The 27,467-nt window shown below is 35.9% G+C and overlaps 1 protein-coding gene across 2 annotated transcripts in view; it reads left to right on the top strand.

The window, feature by feature from the left end:
• Window positions 1–22,800: 22,800 nt before the first annotated feature.
• Window positions 22,801–27,467, top strand: part of CERS6 (ceramide synthase 6) — a 281,416-nt gene continuing 276,749 nt past the window's right edge. For both annotated transcript variants that reach the window (XM_031960517.1, XM_031960516.1), the window contains exon 1: window positions 22,801–23,227. In XM_031960517.1, coding sequence (XP_031816377.1) covers window positions 23,058–23,227 — 170 coding nt within the window. In that variant the 5' untranslated portion in view covers window positions 22,801–23,057. The remainder of the gene's footprint in view (window positions 23,228–27,467) is intronic.

The raw sequence follows: 27,467 nt of genomic DNA, 5'->3' as shown, positions 1-27,467 counted from the left end.
TTTTTCTCAAAGAGGACCAAAATGACATCATTATGTTGGGGTCAAAGTACAATATATCCTGATCAGACCAGTATGATGTTGGAAGACTCTACTGCATGTTAGTCCTGTGCCAGTGTATTATCTTACAATTTATTCCAAAATTCTTCAGAGAGACCTTGAAAATGTCTTTGTATTGCTTTTTCTGATCTCCACATGAACCCTTGCCTTGCGTCAGTTCAAAGTTGCATTTTTTCAAGCCATTCTTTAACTGATAAATGGTCAAAGGATATGAACAGATAATTTTTGGATGAAGAAATTGAAACTATTTCTAGTCATATGAAAGAGTGTTCCAAATCATTATTGATCAGAAAAATGCAAATTAAGACAATTCTGAGATACCACTACACACCTGTCAGATTGGCTAAGATGACAGGAAAAGACAATGATGAATGTTGGAGGGATGTGGGAAAACTGGGACACTGATACATTGTTGGTGGAATTGTGAACTGATCCAACCATTCTGGAGAGCAATCTGGAATTATGCCCCAAAAGTTATCAAACTGTGTATACCCTTTGATCCAGCAGTATTTCTACTGGGCTTATACCCCAAAGAGATACTAAAGAAGGGAAAGGGAACAAAATGTTTGTGGCAGCCCTTTTTGTAGTGGCAAGAAATTGGAAACTGAGTGGATGCCCATCAATTGGAGTATGGCTGAATAAATTATGGCATATGAATATTATGGAATGTTATTGTTCAGTAAGAAATGACCAGCAGGATGAATACAGAGAGGCCTGGAGAGACTTACATGAACTGATGCTAAGTGAAATGAGCAGAGCCAGGAGATCATTATACACTTTAACAACAATACTATTTGATGATTAATTCTGATAGACATGGCTTCCTTCAACAATGAGATGAACCAAATCAGTTCCAATTGATTTGTAATGGACAGAACCAGGTACACCCAGAGAAAGAACACTGGGAAATGAGTATGGACCACAACATAGCATTTCCACTCTTTCTGTTATTGTTTGCTTGCATTTTTGTTTTTTCTTCTCAGGTTATTTTTACCTTCTTTCTAAATCCTATCTTTCTTGTGCAATAAGATAACTGCATAAATTTGTATACATATATTGCATATATGTATTGTATACATTTATTATATAGTGCATATTATAAAGTATTGTATACTTTAACATATTTAACAAGAATGGGACTACTTGCCATCTAGGGGAGGGAGTAGAAGGAAGGAGGGGAAAAGTTGAAACAGAAGTTTTTGCAAGTGTCAATGTTGAAAAATTACCCATGTATATATAAAAATCTATAATAAAAAATCCTTAAAAAAAGGAAAAATACAGTTTCATTTTCTGAAATAGTTTGAATGTTTAACAGTTCAGTTCAAGAAAGGACCTCAGTGTCTGGTACCTTATCTTTTCAGGTGATCTTTAGAATTTTCCTAAGACAATTCAAATGGAAGCTTGTTTCTACATAGCTGTTTACATGTTATATCCTTAATTAGACTGTGAGTTTCTTGAGATCAGGGACTGTCTTTACCGTTTTTGGAATCCTTAGCCCTTAGAAAATTGGCTGGCACATAGAAGTTTCTTAATCAGTGTTTATTGTCTGACCCTCCTTAATAGAACAATGGCTACCCAATTTCACAACTTGTAGAAGCACATTGCTGATCAGACTTTTATGTGCCTTTTCTGAGGAGCAGAGACTCATTCTTTTAACTTCAAACTAGTGTTTCTAACTTCTAGAGTTCAAGCACTGGACTTTCTAAAGAGAAAAGGGCATTTCTTGGTGCAATATGTTCCTTGGAGAAAGAAGAGAATAACTTACTTACAGAGCAGAATTAGAACATTACTTGGACATAGCAGCCCTCAAATTATATTTACCTTCTCTGGGGAATCTTGAAGAAAGACGAAAGATAGAAAGATGAAATGAAAACATGAAGTGATGTACATTTAGACAGAGAAATCAATATGCATTTACAACCATTCACTACCATATACATATAAAATTATTACAAATTCTTGTTTTAATGCTAACAACTGATAAAACTAATAACTGATAAATTATATTTTATGCTTATTCTATCTTTGACTGCCATAGTGAAGAGAACCATTTAGAACTATTCAAACTAGGGGAAATAATATTGTCTAGAACTTAAATAAAATAGAATGAGCAAATATATACAAACATAACAATTGCTTCACTTTCCTTTTCCCCCTTTTAATTTGATCAAAACAAAGTTTTCAAAGCATGTTTGTCTGATTTACTTTTTTTGGGGGGGGGATTCCTGGTATTATTTTGCTTAGTTTGTCTTAGGAGTAATTTAACTTGTATATTTGTTATAAGAACCACCTCCTTTTTAAGAGCTTTACACCTTGACTATTTTTAAACCCTAAATACTTTTCATAGATTCATAGAAAGAAATATCTATATGTCTATAAACAAATTTTTGCTAATGTCTTGTTTTTGTTGAAATGAAATATAATATAGAGGGAAATTATATTTTGAAGAATTAAAAAATGTGCATTCCATAGAATATTTGATATATTTTACATGTTTATACTTAGATGTTTGTTTTTTTTTTTTTTTCAAATGAATCTGTGGTCTCTTCAATTAGAAAGTATCTCTTAATGTTGTGGATTGACATCCACTGAAAGCTGTTCATTTGCTTCACTGTCTCTCCTCGTCCTCCCAAAAGTTCTCCAAAAGGAATCTACTCAATACTCTGGAGCCTCCCTTGCTTCTTCCTAGTGTTGTGAGAATACCAATGAAACACTCAGCTCTCTGTATCATCCCTCATTCTTTCTACGTCACCAGCTTATTGTTTCTTTGAGGTATGTACTTCTCTTGTGTTGTTTTTTATTCTTGTTATTCTTCAAAATTTCCCATTGCTTATACATTCAACCTGCACATACATACCCTGTGTCTCTCCATTGTCCTATATTTGATATTCACTTTTAACCCATTTAAGGAGGTTGTATGGTGAATCTTGCTGCTATACAGCATTTGGCAGAATGTTAATATTTAAAAGATAAGCTTTTGCTTTCTAGGGAAGTTTGGGGTCAGCAAAAAAGCCTTGTAATTTTCTAAAAACAAACTTTCTCAATATTCCTCTGTTGTTTAATTCTGGTTAGAGCTCATTGTCTAACTGTGCTGTCAGTTTCAGATACACAAATTATCGAACTAGTTCTATAGGGCATAAGTATGTTAAATTCAGAGCAATAGATATTCTTCAACAACTTGATTTTTCCAGTGTTGCCAGTAAGTCCAAACTTCTTTCAGTGATTATATTTCTTTTCAAGAAAATGCTACAGTAATCTAGAGTTTCATGTAATTATTAGGGTGTCATCCACAAATGAGCATCTAGATGACTTTACTTATCTAAAAAAAATCCTTCTTCTACCTAGACTCCATACTAGAGCTTCTCTCTCACTGTGGGAGTCCCTTTCATGAACGAACATTTCCCACTTACCTTCCTTCTTCACATGGACTGATTGACTGTTTTCATGGCTTGAATTATATGGGTATTAGCAACTCTATTTTTTCCAATGAGACAAAAGACCACCAGACTTTACAATCTATCCCATCTCTCTGAAGAACTCCAGAACTGATTATGAGACACTGGTTTAGGACTGTCCAACCTGCCCAACATGCTATGCCCGCATTAAAGAAGTTCTGTGCTCCATAACAAAGAATTGCAGTAGGTCAAAAGAAATATTAGGTGTGCAACCTGAGAGTCATCTCCACACCAAGAATTCATATGGATTATTTGTGCCTGACTTGGGTAGTACTAGGAAGCTTGTATTAACATTGATCAGCTACAATTAGTCACAGTGTACCTTGCTCCAGATATAATGATGTTATTTTGACCATCTTCAAGCATAAAGGATAAAAACCATTTGTCCCTATAACTAACTCTTAAAGCCTTCCAAGCCTTACCATCTACTCTGCCTCTTTGCCCTGTAGATTATATCTATGTAACCTAAAAACTTCTGGACTTTGTCATCTACCTTATAGCTTCTTGGATTTTCTGTCTACCTAGTAAAGTTTCATTTATGTATTGTGTCCCTCTATTAAAGTGTTAACTAACTTAAGGCTCAAATCAAAGGCATCTTCCATCATGATTTAGTAGGCAATAAGGAGGTTTTTCCATAAGTGATATTCAATAACAGATTACATCATTACTATTTGATAACCAAAAGATGCAGAGAAGATATCTTTTTTTCTACATATACCAAGCACTTATCACACTGTATAGCACATATTGAGCCCTTAATGAGTTTATAATTCTTCATACCATTGCCTGATGTTTAATATAAGAGGGCCATTGATCAGGGTTATTTCTATTGTTATATTTTCTAAGGGATCTTGAATGCTTTTGATGTATGGATGAAAAATCCCTTATTGTAAAAGGGTCTATAAGACAGTTTTTAGGATTACTGAATCAAATGCTTTTTTATAATAAACAAATAGCAAGCCTGACTGGGATCTAATTTTCTCTGCATCTTTTGGTTAATTGTCAAATGGTAATGATGTGGTCTGTTATTGAATATCACTTTAGAAAGCTTGCTTGTCACCTACTAAATACTCATGGAAGATGCCCTTGATTTGAGCCTAGATGACTCTCATAAAGATTTAGTACAAATGGCTGGGAATAGGAGCACATTCCTGTAATACCTGCTGATAGGGAGGCTGAGGCTAGTGGATCTCTTGAGCTCAGGAGAACTGAGCTGCAGTGGGCTTTTGTCAGTCAGGTATCTGCCCTAGGTCCAGCACCAATATGTTGAATCCCTCAGAATGAGGAGCCTCAGGCTGACTAAGGAGAAGTAAAATGGCCCAGGTTGGAAATTCTTATTGATTTGAGCTTCTCTGTTGATCAGTAGTGGGCTTGGGATGATGAGTGGATTCTGTACCTTCAGCCTGGGTAAGATTGTGAAACCTAGCTTCAAGAAAACAAAATAAAATAAAGATTTGGAATAAATGGAAGAATAGTCACATAGGTACATACTCTTGTTCTCTCATTCATCTTTATTTATCGGTAATAATAAAGTCCATGATCTTTTCAACAATGAGGTGATTCAGGCCCATTTCAATCGACTTGTGATGGAGAGAGCCATCTGCATCCAGAGAAAGGACTCTGAGGACTGAATGTGGATCATAACATAGTATTTTCACCTTTTTTGTTGTTTGCTTGCTTTGTTTTCTTAATCTTTTCCTATTTGATCTGGTTTTTCTTGTGCAGCATGATAAATGTAGAAATAGACATAGAAGAATTGTAATGTTTAATACATTTGGATTAATTGCTGTGTAGGAGAGGGAGTAGGGGAAAGGAAGGAGAAAAATTGGAACACAAGGTTTTGCAAGCGTGAATTGAAAACTATCTTTGCATATATTTTGAAAATAAAAAACTATTATTAAAATATTTCTTCCCTTTGTATTTATACTGAAATAAACAAATTGCTACTATTACTCCTTAATAATTCCTCTTTAACTTTTGCCTCTTTTAGCATTTGCCTAACTCTTCTTTGAGTACTATTTGAAGGGGTTGCTGCAGTTCATTTATGTCCTAATTTTTGTGATTCTATGAACCATAGAGTGTCACAATAGCCACTCTCTTTGGACATACTGGAAGGTAGTTTCTTTTTTTTTTCTATATAGGTTTGATTTTCATCTATGCTACTAGGAAATCCTGTTTTATTATCTTGTGGACAATTTGTTCTTTTCTACTACATTTCTCCCTTCATTTTTTCTATCCACTATCTAGGGTAGGATAATGGAAAGAATTTTGGATTTGAAATAAGAAGAACTGGCTTTGAATCTCACCACTACTACTTAAAAATTGTGCAATTTGGAATTAGCCTATTGCCTTTCTTGCTTCCCAGTTTTATTATGTAACAACAAAATGAAAAGATCTTGATAATTCCTTCCAAAACAAGAAGACCTCTAAGAGAGGCAGAGATATATTTCAAAGTTATTTTTCCAAAGACAGTAATCCCAAATGCGTCTCAAGATGCATGTAAAAAATGTAAACTTTCTGTCCTTTGAAGATGGGTGAAAGAACAACTAACATTTTAATTTTTTCCCATAATTATATCACTTTCTCTCTTTGGGTATCAGTTTCCTCATCCAAAAATAAGATTGTTGGAATAGGTGTTTTCTAAGGTGCTTTTTAGATTTAAATATGAATCACTATAAACAAGAGATAGCTGGGTGGCTCAGTAAGTAGACAAAGGGATTGAAATCAGGAAGTCCTGAGTGTCATACTTAGTAGCAGTATGCCCTGGGCAAGTCACAAATGTTAGCTATTATAAGTAGCAATTTCTTTCCCCTCTTTGGGCCTCAGTTTACTCATCAGGAAAATGTTCTAAGTAGTTCTAAATATTATGAATTTCTATAAATAATAATTCATTTTAGTTCAATTCAGCTCACATCAATGGCGCTGTGGTACATGGGAAGGGAATTCCAATGTGAGAGAGTTCATTAGGCACCAGCTTTGTATGGCCCACTCTTTTACCTATGATATATCTGGACTTCACTCTTCATATTTATGATCATCACTCCTTCTGTCATGAGTTCTCCTCAGTCACATCTGTTGAAGGGAAGATAGGTTTACCATTACGCCATTGGTTTTTTCTCCACTAAAAAAAAGCATATAATGCTTCCTTGCATATTGTAAGGAACTAGAGACTTTAGAAAGCTCAACTTTATTCATATCTTATCTCTTTTATGCCTATTTTCCCAAGCCTGGGAGGGACTTTACAATAAATCTTCTTATTGATATCCTTTTCTTCCTTCAAGGCCCATTTTCGGTACCATTTCCCCTGGAGAGACTTCCCTGATGCCTCCAGTTAAAGGTATAACTGTCTTACCATTATCTCTCATGTCATTCTGATCTCTTAAATGAACTTAATCATATCTTATCTTGTACTATGACTAATTATATATGGGTTTCACTCCCTTGAAGAGATGTATGTATGAATAGACCACATGCATGGTCATCTTAGTATCCAACTAACCTGGGATAATGGAAAGAATTCTGGATTTGGAGTAAGAAGAACTGGCTTTGAATCTCATCACTGTTACTTAAAAACTACAATTTGGAATAAGCCTATTACCCTTCTTGCATCTCAGTTTTATTATATAACAGCAAAATGAGAAGAATGATTAACAGTTCTATAGTTCCTTCCATCCTAAATATATGATCTGATACCTACCTACCCAAAGGAGATTAAATAAATATTAAATGAATGAAAAATATTGTCTATGGGGAAACAGGTAAGAGTTTTAAATAATATACAAAAAGAAGAAGAAAGTTACAAAGTTATAAGAAATTTTAATGACTTTAAAGGTTAGATCTAGTTTTAAATGAAGATTTAAATGGAAGTAGGCCTAGGGAGAGCTTTATATTCTCCCTATTCACTGACTCATTTTTTTTTATCATTTAGAGTCAGTCTGGTCCCAATCCTGTCTGGGTTGGATGCCAAACAAAGCTATCAGGCTTCTGGCTGTGGAGGATTTGAATTGGCAAAAATGCTAGAATTCTCAGTCTTCTTTGAAGTGGCTTCCTAATCTTATCTCCATATGTACAGCCCCAGTCTGAGGAAGGTACTTCCCAATAAAATATAAACAGAGGTTTGGAAATATTTGGTGATCTGTTATCTCAGCAACTATCCTAAAACCTAACTGAGGTAGATGGTACCATGGTTATAATAAAATATTTTTTTCACCAATGCAGACTTGTTTTGTTGTTTGAAATTGCAAGAAAAGAAATGGGAAATATTAATAGTTATAGGTACTAAAAAATCTTGTAAATATATGGGATGTAAATGGTTTTTTGTTTTTCTTTGCTATGTTCTTGGCAATGTTCTTTTTTTCTCATTTTGTATTTAAGTTTAAAATGAATAAAATGTTTATCAAAAAATTATTTTTTTCTTCTGTGGCACAAGACCTGTGATTTCACTGATAGTCACATTTATTCTCAGTGAATATACAATTCTGATGATTTTTCTACCTGCTTTATTGGAAGGTGTTCTCACACTGGAAGTTTTTACAGGGAATAAATAATAGGTCCAGAAATTCTTCCCTCCCAATCAAAATTCTCCTAAATAAATAAAATCATTGACTTTTAGGATTATAAGGGATCTTGAAGATGATTTTTACACAATTCTCTCTCATCTTACAGGAAAGGGACCTGAGACCCTAAGGAAATAAATGATAAAACTAAGGTTGCATAAATAAAACCATCTAACTGAGAGAAACATGAGAGTTGCACATTTATGTCAAAATGTAGTATTTAACTCTGGACTTGTATATAACTAGTCAGAAGCAGGCCCATAGAGTGTACAGCCTACAGCCAAATTTATACTGCCTGTTTTCCACACTTGTGCAGCTTCTGAATGCGCTGAACTTACTTAAGATTTTAATTAGACTTCATCACAACATTAATAGGTTAAAGAAAATTACAAGAGAAAAATTAACATTTAAATAGATTCTGATTGTTTGAGAGAGACATTTTAAAAAAAGGAACCAGTGATTTGCTTCATCTGGGAGTAGCATGTCTAATTGACAGTTGTAACTGTCAGAAAAGTGATGTGCTTTGTGGGAGCTGAGGAGGGAAAAAGCAAAAGAACCTCAAATTCTCACCACCTGACTTGATTGCTGGAAATAATGTTGGCCCTATGAAAAGGAGAAAAGTCATATTTAGCTAGGACCCTTTTAGAGGACAATATTTTATTTAACCTCTATCCAACCTAGAGTACCCCTTCATGGGACAGTTAATAAAACACTCATTTCCCTACTTGAGATTAACTGACAACTGTATTGGGACATGGGTATTGGTGGCTTATATGCTTTAGGCGTTCAAGGAGAATAAGGATTTTTTTCCTCTTAAAAGCTATATTAATTATAACCATGCTCAAGAGTCTTGAATCCTGAATGGAATTTGATTCTTGTTCTGAGATCTGCTTTTAGAATTGCAACAACTTATATAAACTAAAGAATATCAGAATGTCAGACAGGCTTATAGATAGCTAATCTAATCATCTTATTTTATAAAGGAAAAAAGTGAGATCCAAAAGAGGAAGGGATTTGTTCAAACTTTTCCAGAATAATACCTGAAAGATCCTGCCAAATACTTCCTTCTCCACATTCCTAAGCCCTTATCTCCAAGTGAACTAACCGGCAGTTTTATCATAGGATGGAGATTATTCTTGATTCTAGTGATACTAGGTAAAAATAAAAACAGGGATGAAATTCTTTACATGACCTGTTAAGTACATACCAGGACATACAACATCAACTTCCAAAGTAAAGAGGTTAATTTTGAATGATTAGGAGTAAAACTACATTTACTAATAAGGTAAAAGATATGTTTTAAGAATAAGATGAACTGGAATAAACTCTAGAAACATGAAATATTTTAAAATAAACCTATTTTTTTTTCCATGAAAGTCATTTGGCACTGAATAGGACCCATTTAAGTAATGTTTTGCTTTTAGGATAATGAAATTTTGGATCAGAGATATCATTAAAGTCCTACTCTGATGCCTTATGAGGATGTGGAGGTAACTTTAGGTTTCAATTGAAAAATATATATTGCACTACATGTGCAAGGCACTATGAGGCAACAGGAATTTGAAGGCAAACAATTGAAAGAACTCATGCTGAATGTAGGGAAAGGAGTGAAGTATACAAAATATATACAGATAACTGCAAAATATGTATAAATTAATACATAATAATTTAAAAGAGTATTAACAATTGTCAGGGAGGGGAAGGGAGATCTAAAAAGGCCTCAAGTAATAAGTGATATTTGAATTGAATGTTAAGGGAAACAAGATATTCTAGTAGGGAGAAGTAAGAAAGAAGCACCTTTAGATGTGGGAGATACTCATACAAAAAGCACAGGGAAACCAATCGATGAAATGTTGTGGACAGGGAGCAGCTACCACTCCAATTTGATTAGAATACAGTATGTGAAAGGAAACAATATGAAAGAACACTGGAAAGTAGGTGAGAACCATATTGTAGAAGGTTTTATATGACAGATTGAGGAGTTTTCATTTTATCCTAGATGTGATAGAAAGCCTCTGAAGATTTCTAAACAGGAAAGTGACATGTTCAGATATATATTTTATAAATAAAACAATAGTCACATTTTATAGCACTTTTAGATTTATAAGAGGCAGTTGGTGGCTCAGTAGATACAGTGCCCCTGGATTGGAGTTAGCCAAGACTTGAATTCAAATCCAGCTTCAGATATTTACTAGACCCTAATCAAGTCACCTAAATCTCTGTTTGCTTTAATCCACTGAAGGAGGAAATGGCAAATCCCTCCAGCATTTTGCTAAAAAAACCTCATGGACAGTATGGTCCATAGAGTCAGGAAGAGTTGGACAGAACTGAGCAACAAAAAGATTTACAAAGCATTTTATGTAAAGTATCTCACTTGATCTTCTTAACAATTCTGAAGAGGTGCTATAATTATCCTCATTTTACAGGTGAGAAAATTGAGGCCCAGAGAATAGAAATTTGGCAAATATGTGGAGGATAGACTGGAAAAGCAAGAAATTAGAGACAGACAAGAAGATAGATTTTAAAAGATTTTTCAAAAGCCCAGGCAAAGATTGACAAGGGCATGGATTGTTAAAGTTATTTGTAAGATGAGAGAAAGGGAGAGAAGTGGGAGTTATTGTAAAGGAAAATGGACAAAACATTGTACCTAAATGGTTTTGGGGATAGCTTAAAGGAAAAGGAAAAGTTGAGGATGATGATAGAGTTGCAAACTTGGGTGATGGAAATTATCAGTAGAAATGAAGTTTAGAGGAGAGAGAGTTTGGGAGAGGTGTGGGCAATACAGTGAGTTCCATTTTGGTAATGGACAGTTTGAAATTACTCCAGGATAAAGATTACAAAGGAAGCAGAAAGCTGGAAAGTTTTTTTTAACAGCCAATGTTTCTGTTCATTTCTAAAATATATTGAGAACTGACTCAAAATTGTAACAATATAAACCAATCTCCAGTTGATAAATGGTCAAAGGATATAAATAGACAGTTTTCAAATGAAGAAATTAAAGCCCACATGAAAAAATGCCTTAAATCAATATTGATTAGAGAAATGCAAATTTTGAGGTACTATTTCACACTTCTCAGATTGGCTAAAATGACAGGGGAAGATAATGATAAATGTTGGAAGGATGTGGTAAAATTGGGACACTAATCCATTGTTGATAGAGCTGTGAAATGATCCAACCATTATGGAGAGCAGTTTGGACTTATGCCTAAAGAGCTATTAGACTATGGGTACTCTTGGATTCAGCAGTGTCTCTACTGGATTTATATCTCAAAGAGATAATAAAAGAAGGAAAAGGACCCATAATGCAAAAATGTTTGTAGCAGTTCTTTTTGAGGAAGCAAAGAATTGGAAATTGAGTGCATGCCCATTAGTTGGAGAATGGCTAAACAAGTTATAGTATATGAATGTAATGGAATATTATTGTTCTATAAGAAATGATGAGCAGGCAGATTTCAGAAAAGCCTGAAAAGACGTATGAGCTGATGCTAAGTGAAATGAGCAGAACCAAAAGGACATTGTCTATAGTTACAATAAGATTATTTGATGGCCAATTGTGATGAACTTGGCTTTTTTTCAACAATGAGGTGACTAAAGGCAATTCTAACAGACTGATGATGGAAAATGCCATCCACTTCCAAGAGAACTGTGGAGACTAAATGTGGATCAAAACATAGTATTTTCATCTTTTTATTGTTACTTGTTTTTTCTTTCTTTCTTGTTTTTTTCCCTTCGTGATCTGATTTTATTTTGATGTGCAGCATGCCAAATACAGAAATGTGTTTAGAAGAATTGCACATGTTTAGTTTATATCAGATTGCTTGCTGTCTTAAGCAAGTGAGAGGGGAGGAAAAAAATTTGGAACATGGGGTTTTGCAAAGGTGAATATTGGAAACTCTATTTGCTTGTATTTGGAAAAATAAAATACTGTTTTTTAAAAAGGAAATTACTAGAGGATAGATGGACATGTCTAGCAGGCAGCTAGTAATGTGGAACTATAGATCAGATTGTTGTTATTATTGTTGTTTGTTGTAAATTATTGAAGAGGAACTATGATGTTAGAAGAATAGCATTAAAACACAAGTAAAAAAGTTTGTTTTGGTCAAAAATAAGAATCCCCTTTTCCTTGTTCTTCAGTGACTGAAGCAAAGAACAAGAGGAGTGGAGATGATCTGAGGTATGGCAGAAAGGAAAAAAGCAATCACATGATAAATATCCTCTATTTTTATGTTTTCATTATTATTATTATAGCTTGTTATTGACAAAACATATGCATAGGTAATTTTTCAACATTGACCCTTGCAAAAACTTCTGTTTCAATTTTTCCCCTCCTTCTCTATCACCTCCTATAGATGGAGGGCAGTCCCATACATGTTAAACATGTTAAAGTATATGTTAAATACTATATTTACATGTGTTATACGTTATCTTGTTGCACAAGAAAAATCAGATTTAGAAAGAAGGTAAAAATAACCTGGGAAGAAAAACAAAAATGCAAGCAATAACAACAGAAAGAGTACAAATGCTATGTTGTGGTCCATACTCATTGCCCAGTGTTCTTTCTCTGAGTGTAGCTGGTTCTGTTCATCACTGATCAATTGGAGCTTATTTGAATCCTCTCATTGCCGAAGATAGTTACTTCCATCAGAATTGATCCTCATATAGTATTGTTATTATTGAGTATAATGATCTCCTGGGTCTGCTCATTTCACTCAGCACCAGTTCATGTAAGTCTCTACAAGCCTCTCTGTATTCATCCTGCTGGTCATTTCTTACAGAACATTAATATTCCATAACATTCATATACTACAGTTTATTTAGCCATTCTCCAATTGATGGGCATCCACTCAGTTTCCAGTTTCTAGCCATTACAAAAAGGGCTGCCACAGACATTTTTGCACATATAGGGCCCTTTCCCTTCTTTAATATCTCCTTGGGATATAAGTCCAGTAGTAACATTGTTGGATCAAAGGGTATGCACAATTTGATAATTTTTTGAGCATAGTTCCAAATTACTCTCCAGAATGGTTGGATCCATTCACAACTCCACCAACAATGCATCAGTGTCCCAGTTTTCCCACAATCCCTCCAACATTCTTCATTATCTTTTCCTGTCATTTTAGCCAATCTGACAGGTGTGTAGTGGTATCTCAGAGTTATCTTAATTTGCATTTCAATATCAATAATGATTTGGAACACCTTTTCATATGACTAGAAATAGTTTTGAATTCTTCCATCTGAAAATTGTCAGTTCATATCCTTTGATCATTTGTCAATTGGAGAATGGCTTGATTTCTTATAAATTAGAGTCAATTCTCTATATATTTTGGAAATGAGACCTTTATCAGGACCTTTAACTATAAAAATGTTTTTCCAGTTTATTGTTTCCCTTCTAATCTTGTCTGCATTACTTTCATTTGTACAAAAGCTTTTTAACTTGATATAATCAAAATTTTCTATTTTGTGATCAATAACGATCTTTAGTTCTTCTTTGGTCAAAAATTCCTTCCTTCTCCACAGGTCTGAGAGGTAAACTGTCCTATTTTCCTCTAATTTATTTATAATCTAGGTTTTTAATGCCTAAATCATGAACCCATTTTGATCTTATCTTGGTTTATGGTGTTAAGTGTGGGTCAATGCCTAGTTTCTGCCATACTAATTTGCAATTTTCTCAGCAGTTTTTGTCAAATAGTGAATTCTTATCCCAAAAGTTGGGATCTTTGGGTTTGTCAAGCATTAGATTGCGATAGTTATTGAGTATTTTATCCTGTGAACCTAACCTATTCCATTGATCAACTATTCTATTTCTTAGTCAATATGAAATGGTTTTGGTGACCGTTGCTTTATAATGTAATTTTAGATCAGGTACAGAATTTGATTTTTTTTTTATTAGTTCCCTTGAAATTCTTGATCTTTTGTTCTTCCAGATGAATTTTGTTGTTATTTTTTCTAGGACATTAAAATAGTTTCTTGGGGGTCTGATTGGTATAGCACTAAATAAATAGATTAGTTTAGGTAGTATTGTCATCTTTATTATATTCATTCGACCTATCCAAGAATACTTAATATTTTTCCAATTGTTTAGATCTAACTTTATTTGTGTGGAAAGTGTTTTGTAGTTTTGCTCATATAGTTTCTTACTTTCCTTTGGCAGATAGATTCCCAAATATTTTATACTCTCAATAGTTATTTTAAATGGAATTTCTTTTTGTATCTCTTGCTGTTGAATTTTGTTAGTGATGTATAAAAACGCTGAGGATTTCTGTGGATTTATTTTGTATCCTGCAATCTTGCTAAACTTGTGGATTATTTCTAATAGCTTTTTAGTAGAATCTCTGGGGTTCTCTAGTTATACCATCATTCATCTGCAAAGAGTGATAATTTGGTTTCCTCATTACCTACTCTAATTCTTTTAATCTCTTTTTCATCTCTTATTATTGAAGCTAGCATTTCTAATACAGTATTGAATAGTAATGTGATAGTGGGCAACCTTGTTTCACTCCTGATTTTACTGGGAATGGTTCCAGTTTATCCCCATTACATATGATGCTTACTGATGGTTTTAAATAGATGCTACTGACTATTTTAAGAAAAAGTCCATTTATTCCTATAATAGGAGTGGGTGTTGGATTTTATCAAATGTTTTTTCTGCATCTATTGAGATGATCACATGGTTTTTGTTAGTTTGGTTATTGATATAGTCAATTATATTAATAGTTTTCCTAATATTGAACCAGCCCTACATTCCTGGGATAAATCCTACTTGGTCATGTTGTATTATCCTGGGGATAGTTTTCTGTAATCTTTTTGCTAATATTTTATTTAAGATTTTGCATTAATGTTCATTAGGGAGATTGGTCTATAATTTTCTTTCTCTGTTTTCATCCTGCCTGGTTTAGGTATCAGTATCATGTCTATGTCATAAAAGGAATTTGGTTCTTATATTTTCTTAATAAAGTATAGCTGGAGTGCTTTGTTGAGAAGAAAAAGGGAAGAGATCACATAGGGGATTTGAGTGAAGATTTGTATAGTATGATATATAGAGTCTATCAGGGAAGAATAAAAAAATCACCAAGTGGCTTGGACCTCTGAACTTTGAGAAGCAAACTTTTGCCTCATGTTGAAGGCCTCCTTCAGTTATGCTTTTACTCATTTAACCTGTTTTTTCCCCACTTTTAGCTTCCTTTATGTATTGTTTTCTCGATTTGGAGTCTAGATTTTAGACTTCCTGAAGTGGGAAATATCTTGTTTGCTTTTATTTGTATCACCTATGCTTAACACAGATAGAACGTGGCTGCATAGTTTATTGTTGAATTGGTTAACTACTTAAGATTTTAAAGGGAATAAAATGAGACTAGAGTAGGATTTATGGATTGGGAGGAATGGAGAGATTGGAAACTATGATGAGGAGGAAAAAGTAGGATTAGGGGGAAAGAAGCTAAGAAAGAGATTGAATTGTAGAGGAGGCAATAATTGAAACAACAAGTTAGAAGGGTTCCTAAAGGCCATGGCAGCAGCATGCATATTTTAGCACATTCTACCAAACTGATAAGCCTTCTAAGATGGACCTGGAAAAGGGTAGCATGACTTATTAAAAGATTATACTAAGTTCACAGAGGCATCACCACATCATCTGGAGGGTAATGAATTTTTTGGTCCCAGAGACTTTTGAAGTGGCCTACTAACTTCTATTGTGGGGGTTGTGTCTGAATCAGTGGAAAGTATGTTCATGCTGAAATATTGAGGTACTGATGGAGAGGATTGCTTTTTTTTTTTTTAATTATAGCTTTTTATTTACACATTATATGCACGGGTAAATTTACAGCATTGACAATTGCCAAACCTTTTGTTCCAATTTTTCCCCTCCTTTCCCCCATCCCCTCCCCCCTATGGCAGGTTGACCAATACATGTTAAATATGTTAAAGTATAAATTAAATACAATATAAGTATACATGTCCTAACAGTTATTTTGCTGTACAAAAAGAATCACACTTTGAAATAGTATACTATTAGCCTGTGAAGGAAATAAAAAATGCAGACGGACAAAAATATAGGGATTTGGAATTCTATGTAATAGTCCAAAGTCATCTCCCGGAGTTCTTTTGCAGGGTGTAGCTGGTTCAATTCATTACTGATCTATTGGAACTGATTTGGTTCATCTCATTGCTGGAGATGGCCACGTCCATCAGAATTGATCATCATATAATATTATTGTTGAAGTATATAATGATCTCCTGGTCCTGCTCATTTCACTCAGCATCAGTACATGTAAGTCTCTCCAGGCCTTTCTGAAATCATTCTGCTGGTCATTTCTTACTAAACAATAATATTCCATAATATTCATATACCACAATTTATTCAGCCATTCTCTAATTGATGGGCATCCACTCAATTTCCAGTTTCTGGCCAATACAAAGAGTGGCCACAAACATTTGTGCACATATAGGTCCCTTTCTCTTCTTTAAGATCTCTTTGGGATATAAGCCCAGTAGAAACACTGCTGGATCAAAGGGTATGCACAACATGATAACTTTTTGAGCATAGTTCCAAATTGCTCTCCAGAATGGCTGGATGTATTCACAATTCTACCAACAATGTATCAGTGTCTCTGTTTTGCCACATCCCCTCCAACATTCTGCATTATCTTTCCTTGTTATTCTAGCCAATCTGACAGGTGTGTAGTGGTATCTCAGAGTTGTCTTAATTTGCATTTCTCTGATTAATAATGATTTGGAGCATATTTTCATATGGCTAGAAATCGTTTTAATTTCTTCATCTGAGAAGTGTCTGTTCATATCCTTTGACCATTTATCAATTGGAGAATAGCTTAATTTCTTATAAATTAGAGTCAATTCTCTATATATTTTGGAAATGAGGCCTAGAAAATTTGTCTGGATCAACAATCTAGTGTGGAAATTTATGACTTAATCAATTGTTATGCTATGGCAAACCTAGTGAGAAGTGCCCCTGATTTAACTAGGCTGCTCCTTGAACAAAAGACTTCCTGAAGATGTGTTTAATGATTTTCAATCAATCAATCAAAATCATTTATTAAGTGTCATTATGTCCCAAGTACTTAAAAAATTTTTTTTAGCTTGGTAGAGCCTTCCTGAGCTTGTGCTCCACTGGGAAAAAACTTGAGAACCCAGTTTGAATGGAAATAATTAGAAACATTTTCAAATCTGAATCTGTGGCATACAAAAATAGAACTGGTGATGAAAAGAGTCTTGAATTTAGAGTAGGAGAACTCAAGTTTGAATCCTACCTCTGGTATTTAGAATCTGGAATGATGTTAGTCAAGTTACTTTACTTAATTTACTCTGTGGACCTCAGTTTCCTTATCTAAAACTGGGGGAGTTGAGCTGGTTGATCTCTAAGATCACTTCAAGTTTTAACATTTTATGTTTCCATGATCCTATGTTTCCCTGTTGTTTGGGAAATAAAATACTCTATCCAGTGGTGTTGCACAGGGTGTCCCAAAAGTCTTCATGCTGTTTTAAGTTTTTAATATATTGAACAAGTGCTACAAATTTCAAAAATTTTGAAAAATGGGGCAGCTAAGTGGTGCAGTGGATAGAGCACCAGCCCTGAAGTCAGGAGAACCTGAGTTCAAATCTGGTCTCAGACACTTAACATTTCCTAAGTCACTTAAACCCAATTGCTTAGCAAAAAAAAAAAAAAAAAAAAAAAAAAAAAAAAAAAAAAAAATTGAAAAGTTAATTATTTTAAAAATATTGATGTTTCTTATTAAAACTCAACATAACTACCATCTTATGATATATATTGTAGTAATCAGTTTTAAACTTTGTAAAAACTTCCATCAGCTCCCACTTGTTTGTCCTTCAATTTGAAGAGGATCAATGATGTCTTGACTTGCCTGTGAATTAGATTTAAATTAGGCAAAGTTGGACAAAGTACTCCAACTCATTCTTTCTTCCTGAATCATTTAAGTTCAGTGACAGGACAAAATCAAGATGACCAGTGGTTCAGGATGCAGTGAATAACTTTGGTGTTTTCAATGTCTGATCAAGTTCTAAGCACTTCATAGCACCTTATGGCCACGCTGTGGCTTGGTGGAACAAATTGTTCACATCTACCCATTCCACCAGGGGATGTCCTCGCATGCTTGAGGTAGACATCCTTCTCAACTTACCAATAGGTCTGAGGCCTGTTGGTTTCTCACAACTTGGTTTAGCTTGTCTGCCAACACAATTTATAGGCAAGCTTTCACACCAAAAGAGCTAGTCCCTTTTGAATATCCTATACACCCCAGCTTCTACTTAGTTTCTCCTAAATGATCCAAAGAATTGCCTTTGTAATTTTAATCTTAAATTCATATAAAGAATGAGGTTTTGTTGCATTTACAACAGTTTTGACATGACCCACAGACATTTAATGCAGATAGAACAAGTGACTAAAGTGATCAAGCAGGAGGACTTTCTCTGCCAATCTACCAAACATTGTGTGTTTTCTAGAAACACACAATGCATTAAGACTGAGTGATTCATCTTGTTAAAATTTTAAAAAGTACTGCTCAAAATTCACAAGACAAGTAAAATGTAATGTAAACAAGCTTTCAAATGATATTTTTGTATATTGTAGCACTTATACTTCTGAAATTATTAAAGTTTAAAACTAAAATGAAGATTTTAAAAGTATCTTGTAGTATATATATCTGGACTAAATGATCCCAGTATTAACATTATAAAAATATCGTCACTCCCTTCTCTGAAGGCTGTTTTATCTATTAATTATATACATTCCTCAATTTAGGGATCACTTATGGACTTTTTGACTGACTTGTATTTCTTGAATAGAAGTAGTATGTCCAATTTAGGGCATTTTTCCTGGCTCTTACTCCACACCTGGAAGCTCTCACTGGTCTCTACCTCCTGGCTTCCCTGGCTTCCTTCAAGTCTCAGCCAAAATCTCCCCCTTTTCAAAAAGCCTTTCCCAACTCCTTTTAGTTCTAGTGTCTTCCCTCTCTTGATTATTTTCTATTTACCCTTTATAGTATTTGTAAATATTTGCTTCTTGTTAATGCAATAAGATTGAAAGCTCCTCTTTCTTAGTATCTTAAATGCTTAAAACAGTGTCTAGCACAAAATATTCTTAATAAATGTTTATTGACTGAATAGCTTTCAGGGATCAATAGTTAAGAGGTCTCTCTAAACCGCTTAAAAATGGAACTTGGGGTTTGGGAGGCATTAAATTGAAAGAGGTGACAATTTGGACAATGGAAGGAGAAAATAACCTCCTTTAGTCTTGGCAAATTTTAAATTCCTACTATGAAATTCTCCTTGGTCATTGTGATTTGACCTATTTGAGATTCTGAATTGACATCACTGCCAATGTTGATACCACAGAAGTATCTGACTGAGTACTGGCCTTCTGTAGAACATCCTTTTCCCATTACAGACTCCATTATTTGAAGAGTTCTTAAAAACCACCTTTTCCCCTGAAGTTTTCCTAGACCAGTTATAGGAGAGTTTAGCCACATTGTGTAATTGAATGGGTAATAAAAGACACTTTTAACAAGATTCCTTTCAATGCTTTTGAATGAGATGATAGTGCCATCTCCTTCATTATAGCATTTAGTTATCAAAGTCATGAGACCTTGGGACCTGGAACATGCCCAGATCTCCTAACATGGAAATATTCTTCTCCATGTTTTCAAGCCATGTGGGTTTGGATGTATAGCTGGAAAAAGTTGCATATTTTAAAACTTTCAGATTGAAACAGTAACTCTCTCATTCCTGCACACTTTTCTTTTGTTTTCAGAGGGTGAAGATCAGAGCTCATCCACAACACAAGTATAATGAACTAAAGCAGGAAGGGGAGCATAACTTTTCTCCTTTCTCTTCTTTTACATCTTGTGGTTGGACAGTATTTCTTTCTGTTCTGTTTTATTTGTTCTGTTTCTAGGTACAGGTGTAAATCATGGTAGCTCAAGCCACAGCTGAAATATCATAACCTGCTTGGCAGGGAAACCTTTAGAGACCATGGTGCTTAGGGCCCAAGTCCAGAGAGAGTTTTGGACTTGGAACTGGAACTGTCATAAACAAAAACCAAGTTAATCTATTAAACTAATTACTTCTCCCTTTACAGAGTATGACATAATTCAAGGGGTGGAAGAAGGATTAAGCCTCACATGTTAGGGGAATAAATTTGCATATTTGTGATTATTCTTTTTGAAGAAAATATTCCTTTCTATGAGCTAAGTTAAGGGTTAAATGGAGCTGGGGTGCAGGGGTCTAATGGCTTATTGGTGAGGAAACACCATTATCAGACCTTAAGAATACTCCTCACAAGAATCCTGGAGGAAGGGGTGAAATGTAATATACCTGGCCTTCTAGTTCTGGGCACCAATGTTACATCGGAATGAATACTTCCCTTCATGTACACTGTATTCCAGGTAGACTAAGCTACTAACCAGTCTTCAATCTTATTTCCCTCTACTTTCCAACATCTGCATATGGACTTCCAAACCTGAAATGGACTCCATCTACATTTCAGCTTGTTAAAAATTTTCCCTCATTGAAGACCCAGTGAAGGAGTCATCTTCCCCAACAAGCATTCTCCAAATTTCCAAAGCTTTAAGTAGTGACTCAATTGAAATTTCTCATGGGTATATCTGTTCAACTTCTTCTATGCATTTATTTAATTCTAATTTGCATTTCAGTTGTTTGTATGGATTTAAACATATAAAGTATCTCGATTTTCTAGTTTAACCTACATCACAGTGGGAATGGACCCTGGAACATAGGTTGTTGTTCAGTTGAGTCAAATTCTCTATGACCCCATTTTGGGCTTCTCTTAGCAAAGTATCTTAGCAAAGATACTAAAAGTGTTTTGCCATTTCCTTCTTTCTCCTGCTCATTTTATAGAAAAGGAACTGAGGCAAACGGGGTTAAGTGACTTGCCCAGGACCATAGAGCTAATAAGTGTCTGAGGCCAGATTTGAACTCAAGAAGAGGTTCTGACTCCAAGCTCAGTACTTTACCCACTGTGGACCCACCTAGGAACTGGGTTCAAATCCTAATTCCAAGGACTTGTTGCCAAATTCCTTAACTTCTCAGATTTCTAAGATCCTTAATGTAGAATCAGAATTTTGGGCAAAATGGCCCCTGAGGTTCCATTCACCTCTATCTCCATCCTGTTATTTGAGAGAGGTCGAAACTGACATCCAAAGACTTGCAGAATCTTATAATAAAGTCTTTTTCATTCCTTCAGAAGAGATTTTTTTTCTTTGTAGTTTTCCAGTGTCTTGGGGAAGCTCCTTGTATACAGGATGTTTCATTAGATTTACAGCACAAGTTCAAATCCTTCTTTATATGTATGAAGGAAAAGGAGAAAGGAGAGGCTCATAGATTTATAGTAGGAGAAGATGATTCCTTGGCTGGGTCTTCAGTATAGGGAAAATTTTCAATAGGCTGAAATGTAAATGGCCTCCATTTCAGGTTTGGAAGCCCATATATTCAGATACACAAAGGTAGAGGGAAATAAAATTTAAAGAGTCATTAGTCACCTGTTTTAGTTGTAGTAGGATCCACGAAGGGAAGTGAGTGTTCATAACTGATGTAAGATCGGTTCCCAGAAGGCCAGGTACATTTTACATTTTACCTTTTCCTCTCTTACTCCAGGATTCCTGGGAGTGAGGAAGGTATTCTTGGGCTCTGACAATAGCTCCAGTCCCCACCAATGATCTTAGAGGCCAACTCCTCTTTTTGCAGATTTTGCATTTTTGAGATTTTGCAGATGAGAAAATGAGATGGCGTGGCTAAGAGTTAAGTTAAACCCAGGATGGCAGAACTAATAAATGTTTGAGGTAGGATTTGAATCCACATCTTCGGAGACTCCAAGATAGTGCCCTAAGTAACCTTGCCCAACTGGGATTTGAAACCAGGTCCTCCCATTCTATAATTTAGTGCTCTTTCTACACTAGGCTTTCCTCCCACTTATTATTTGTGAAATTAATTCTTAAATAATCCTCTTCTCCTCAGAGGCCGCTGTCCTTCATGCCCTAACTTTGAAAGATAGAATCGATGAAGTTCTCCACGAGGGCAGGAAGCCAGAGTTTGGGTCTGAGAACTCACTAGCTTCTGAGTGGGTACGAAATGCTGGCGTCATCATTCTCGAAAACAGCGTTTTTTGGAGCGTGTGAACTTGAAGCATCAAACTTAAGAAACAAGAAGTCCGGGTGAGGGGTGGTGAAAAAGAACAAGAAGCGGAACTCCATTTTTTCCAGAGGATACTAGTTCTGTTTTCTTATTGCAAGTAGAATTGCTCTTTCCTTTCTGCATCAACTGCAGCCTTCTCCAGTTTTGCGCCGGTCTCCAGCCCAAGAATGCACCCTAATCTCAGGGTACCCCGGCGTCCCTCCGCATGCCGTCAGACCCTTTAGCGGTCACGGCTAATTTGGGGAAAGTCTAGAGTTCTCATTCTGGAACTCCAGCGGGGAAGGAGTCCTTGCACTGAGCATGTGCGAGCATGCACACTGGCCAGGGGAGCTTTTTGGGATCCAAGTCAGGTAACACGCTCCGCTCCCCAGTGCTGGCGGCGCGGCGCGCGGGAGCCCATCTGTTGTCTGCCCCAGGGATACCGCGCAGTGCCCGCGGCACCCCCTGGCAGCGCCTTCTCTCACGGGGGTGCGGGAGCAGCCGTGGGTCCGCGTGTGGGGGGCTGGTTGACGGCAAAAAGAGCCAATCAGAACGAGCAGCCTGGGCTGCCATGTGACGGGCGAGGCGGCCCCTTTCCCCAGCGCGGCCAGAGAGAGAGGAAAGCCAGGGCTCAGAAGGAGCCCGAGCCATCGCCAGCACCAGCGGCGGCGGCGGCGGCGGCGGCAGAGGCAGCGGAGGAGGAGACGCGGTCCCGGCTGCCCAGGCTCTGGGGCATAGACGGAACTGCATCCCCGCCCTCCTCCCCCTCAGCCCACTGCAAGGAGCCCGGCCGCTGCGGTGAAACCTGCAGGACGAGGCTGGACAAAGCAAGATGGCAGGGATCTTAGCCTGGTTCTGGAACGAGAGGTTCTGGCTGCCCCACAATGTCACCTGGGCAGATCTGAAGAACACAGAAGAAGCCACCTTCCCTCAGGCTGAAGATCTCTATCTGGCCTTTCCGCTGGCCTTCTTCATCTTCATGGTCAGGCTAGTGTTCGAAAGGTAAGAAGGGTTGGACGGCTTTCTCCCCTCCCCCTACACACACACACACACACACACACACACAGACACACACACACACACACACACATGCGCCTCTGCCTCCCTGTGCCTCTTCCTCCGTTTCCCCCTCTCCTTGTCTCTTACACACACACACAGACACACACACACACACTCCCAGGCGCCCGCTCTCCAGCACGGAGCGCGGTGCAGCTGCTGTCCTTATCCGGACTGTGTAGCGCGAGGCATCTTCCTCTTTCTCGCTGCCTGTCACCCAGTGACCCTGGCATCCCGCAGCCTTTGTGTGGAAAGCAGCAGAGCGGACACTCACTCCGCTGCCTTCCGATTTAAAGGAGGAGAGGTTCGTTCTCGCTCATCGTTTCTTTGACCCAAGGATGTCAAAGAAGGGACTCGACTTCCTAACGGAAGGGCAGGTTGTTATCTTTGGATCTTGTTGGTACTGCTACCTTCTCCCCTTGCAGGGAAGGGAACAAAAGGTGGAAAGCTGCTGATGGGGAGATGTTGGACTTAGCTCGGAGAGGTTCTCGCCGTTCCCCCTCCCGCCCAACGGGGCACAGAGTATGTTGCTTCCAGCGTAGCGCTAGGAGGCGGAATTTCATTGGGAATGCTTGGCTACTACACATCTAATTCTAATAGAGCGGGACTAACAGATGGGAAGAAAGACGCTTCTAAATCATTTGCTCTTGCGGTTGATTTTATGAACTTGCTCCCCTCAATCCCCCTTTCCCTATTATTTCCTTGCCTTTTGTCTCCCCTTGGCTTCTCAGTAGTAATATCTATCACCCAAAGTGCCTGAATTTTAAATATTCAAATATTTTTCCATGGGCGATAAGTAGTGACTGATTTTGGAGGTCTTCAACACTGCGGACCAATTTTGAGAAAGGATCCTTAAAACAAGTAACTGACTTAGTAATACCGAATTTTCAGATAGTTTGGCTTGATGGCTGTAATCATTTTGAACTAAAATGGAAACAAAATTTAGTTTCATGTTGATAGAATTTGTGTATGTTTTTATTTGTAATTTATCAAAACCAAACCTAAAACCTGTTTCATGTTTTTCGTTTTTACTTTCAAAGTAAATTTTCCAGATGATGCTTTTTCCTAAGATTTTTTTTAATGGTCCACAGAGGTGTTAATCCAAAAGACTACAGAGGAAGATTTTAATTTCTTAGGTCACAGGGTAGTTAGTGAAGCAATTGGGATTCTTCTTTTAGTTTTTTTACCCTTTATAAAAAAGAAAGCTTTGTCGTGGTTTTTGGTACTTTGAAAAATTATTTAGGATGACAAGATTTGTTAATTCAAAATTGTGTTTTCCATGAAAAGTCTCTTGATGTGATGGTTGTAATTTGTCTTTTCAAATGGGCAAAATGGTGCATAATATGAAAACTGAGACAATTGTCCAAATAAAGGAATTGAATATTTTCTATTAAAAAATATGAAATATACATACTCAGTCCATAATAGATGCTGAAATATATCTGGGAAAAGTAGCTGTAGTTACAATTTATTGATTATGACTTCAGAAGTCTAATATTTATTGACAAGATGAATGTATGCTCACCTTAGTGATCTTTAGAAGAGACTCCTAGATAATCAAGGTTTGTCATAGCAGCAATGTGCTTACATCTGAGTAGTCAGCTACTCCATTTGTAAAAAGATGTGTGCTCTTATTTCTTGGAGAACAAAAGCTTGCCAGCAAAATGACTTGAGTGGAGACATCTGCATGTTCTTGGCTTCTTCTCTGTACTGATTCCAGACTGTTCACTATGTGAAGAACAAAAAAAAAGTAGCTAAAAAAAAAAAAAAAAAAAAAAAAAAAACAGGGTGGAAACAAGTCCTTAAAGGCAATTCATTTTTGACATCTGGTTAAGTTGAACACTCAAAATTCATTTTTCCTCTTCATGAACATGTTATTTATTTTAAAGAACAAACTCAAGATTTAATGTGTAACTTACAAAGGAGACAGCTGTTTTCACCCATCAGTCACAGAAATTGGATCATATTGACATGTAGATAGGCAGTTGGACTTCTTTTTTAGCTATTTTAAAAACATGTATGACATTAAATCGTCTGCTTAGAAATCAAAGACTTATCATTTATGGTCTAAATTATGAAGATGACAATATTCATGAATTTTGTCCATGAAAAAAAGATAACCGACTCACAATTTGTAGGATTTGTACTTAGATTGTTTTTCTAGGAGTGGTGATAGGTTTGCATTGAAGCCATATTCATACTATTTCGCTGGCTTCTTCTAGTGACGAAGGGCATCTATTGGCAGAATAAATAGATGGGGAATTATTCATGAAATCTGTGACTCTATATGAGTACCTCTTTCAGCTTACCTTTACCATACTCAGACCCATAACTTTAATTTCAGTAGTAGCCTGCTTTGTTCAACTGATATTTGAACTAATCACTATTGTTAATATAGTTACAATTCACAATTATGTAATCAATATATCCTTATAAAGTTGTATATCTTTTCTTTTGCAAGTTGAAAGTCATTTTAAATATACTTCTTAGAGTATACTACTTTAAGGAATCTGATTTGAATCCTTTTATAATAGCAAATAATTAACACATAACAGCATATTTAAATAATAAATTTTATATATTGTATTTTGAAAGCAGATTATACTTATGCATGCACATACATGTGTATACATACCACAAATGATTTCAGGTTTTTTCTAAAGAATTAGTGCCCAGAACATGGTAGATAAAGTAGGTTTCTTCTCTTTGTAATATAAGGATATGAAGTGCAATTTAAGTAATATTTTTTGATAGCACATTTTCCTCATTCTTTAATTCTACTTTGACATTTTTGACTCTTTGCCATTACAGGATTGAGAGTAAAGGTATCTGGCCTGGACATGGTATCTTTATGTAGCCATATGTGCTACAATATGTAGGCACAGCAGGATAGTTAAAAATGGAACCACATACAGTCAATGAATTTTAACTGAATCTCTGAATAACCTCATGCTTGGCAGCTTGGGAACAACCTTTATGAAACTCTGATTTAATTTGGTACAGTTGATTTCCAGTACAGATGAAGGGACTGATGTGAAGACATTGTTGGTAAATGCATATTATTTGCATGAGATTGGAGTGTCTAGTTCTTAAAATTATATGGTTTCTTCTAGAATAAAATCGAAATTTATAAAAATATGTTATATTTTTTACTTCATAATAACAATATGTGATTGTCAATCATATGAATCCATAGGTGATACTTGCTTGTTGATTATTTAGGATCACCATTCTAAGGGAAAGAGAATCATGAGAGTTTAGCAACTATCTGAATTTTGCCTCTGATAACCACCACAGATATGTTCTCTTATTGCAGTATTGGAATAGGGATAGGGGATAGAACTGTAATTTATTTGTCTTAAGGAAGCTTCGGTCTAACAATGCCAGTCTGATCTCCTCCACTTGATTACTGACTCCCCTGGCTTTCTTTAGGTCCCAACTAAAATCTCACCTTCTACAGGAAGCCTTTCCTAAACCCCTTCAATTCTAGTACTTTCCTTTTAAAAATTGTTTCCTGTTTATCCTATATATAACTTGCTTTGTCTAAATTTGTTTGCCTGTTGTTTCCCTCATTAGATTGTAAGCTCCTTGAGCTTAGGTATTTTTTAAAAAATCTTTTTTGTATCACCAAGGCTTAGGAGAGTGTCTGAAACATAGAAGGCATTCAACAGATTTTATATTGATTTATTCACTTATAAACAATTTCTCAGAGCACTGAGAAGCAAGGGGACTTGACTGGCATAAACAGCCAGTATATGTCAGGATGGGATTTGGATTCAGGTCTTCTAAAGCAGCACTACACTAAACTAAAGGATCTTAGACTAGGGTCTGTGATTAAGGCTTTATTTTTTTTGATAACTACGTCTCAATATAATTAATTGTTTTTGCAATCCTTTGTATTTTATTTTATGAATTTAAAAGCATTCTGAGAAGTCCATAGGCTTTGATAGATTGCCTGTGATACCATGAAACACAGAAACAAAAAATGTTAAGAATCCGGTACTATGCCATGCTGCCTCTCATTTCTATTATATCATGAAGTTTAAATATCTATAATAGTGATTTCAAGAACTACAAAAGTTACTTCTTGGAAAAGGCACTTCCTTAACTTACAGGGAGTAGAAAGCATATGCCCAAACGAGTATATTTTCACCTATATGAATTTAGGGATGAGGAAGCAGCATGG

Source organism: Sarcophilus harrisii, chromosome 3 (assembly GCF_902635505.1).
Source record: "Sarcophilus harrisii chromosome 3, mSarHar1.11, whole genome shotgun sequence".
Taxonomy (NCBI): domain Eukaryota; kingdom Metazoa; phylum Chordata; class Mammalia; order Dasyuromorphia; family Dasyuridae; genus Sarcophilus; species Sarcophilus harrisii.
The sequence above is the reverse complement of the archived record's forward strand: the minus strand, read 5'-3'. Positions and strand labels throughout refer to the sequence as shown.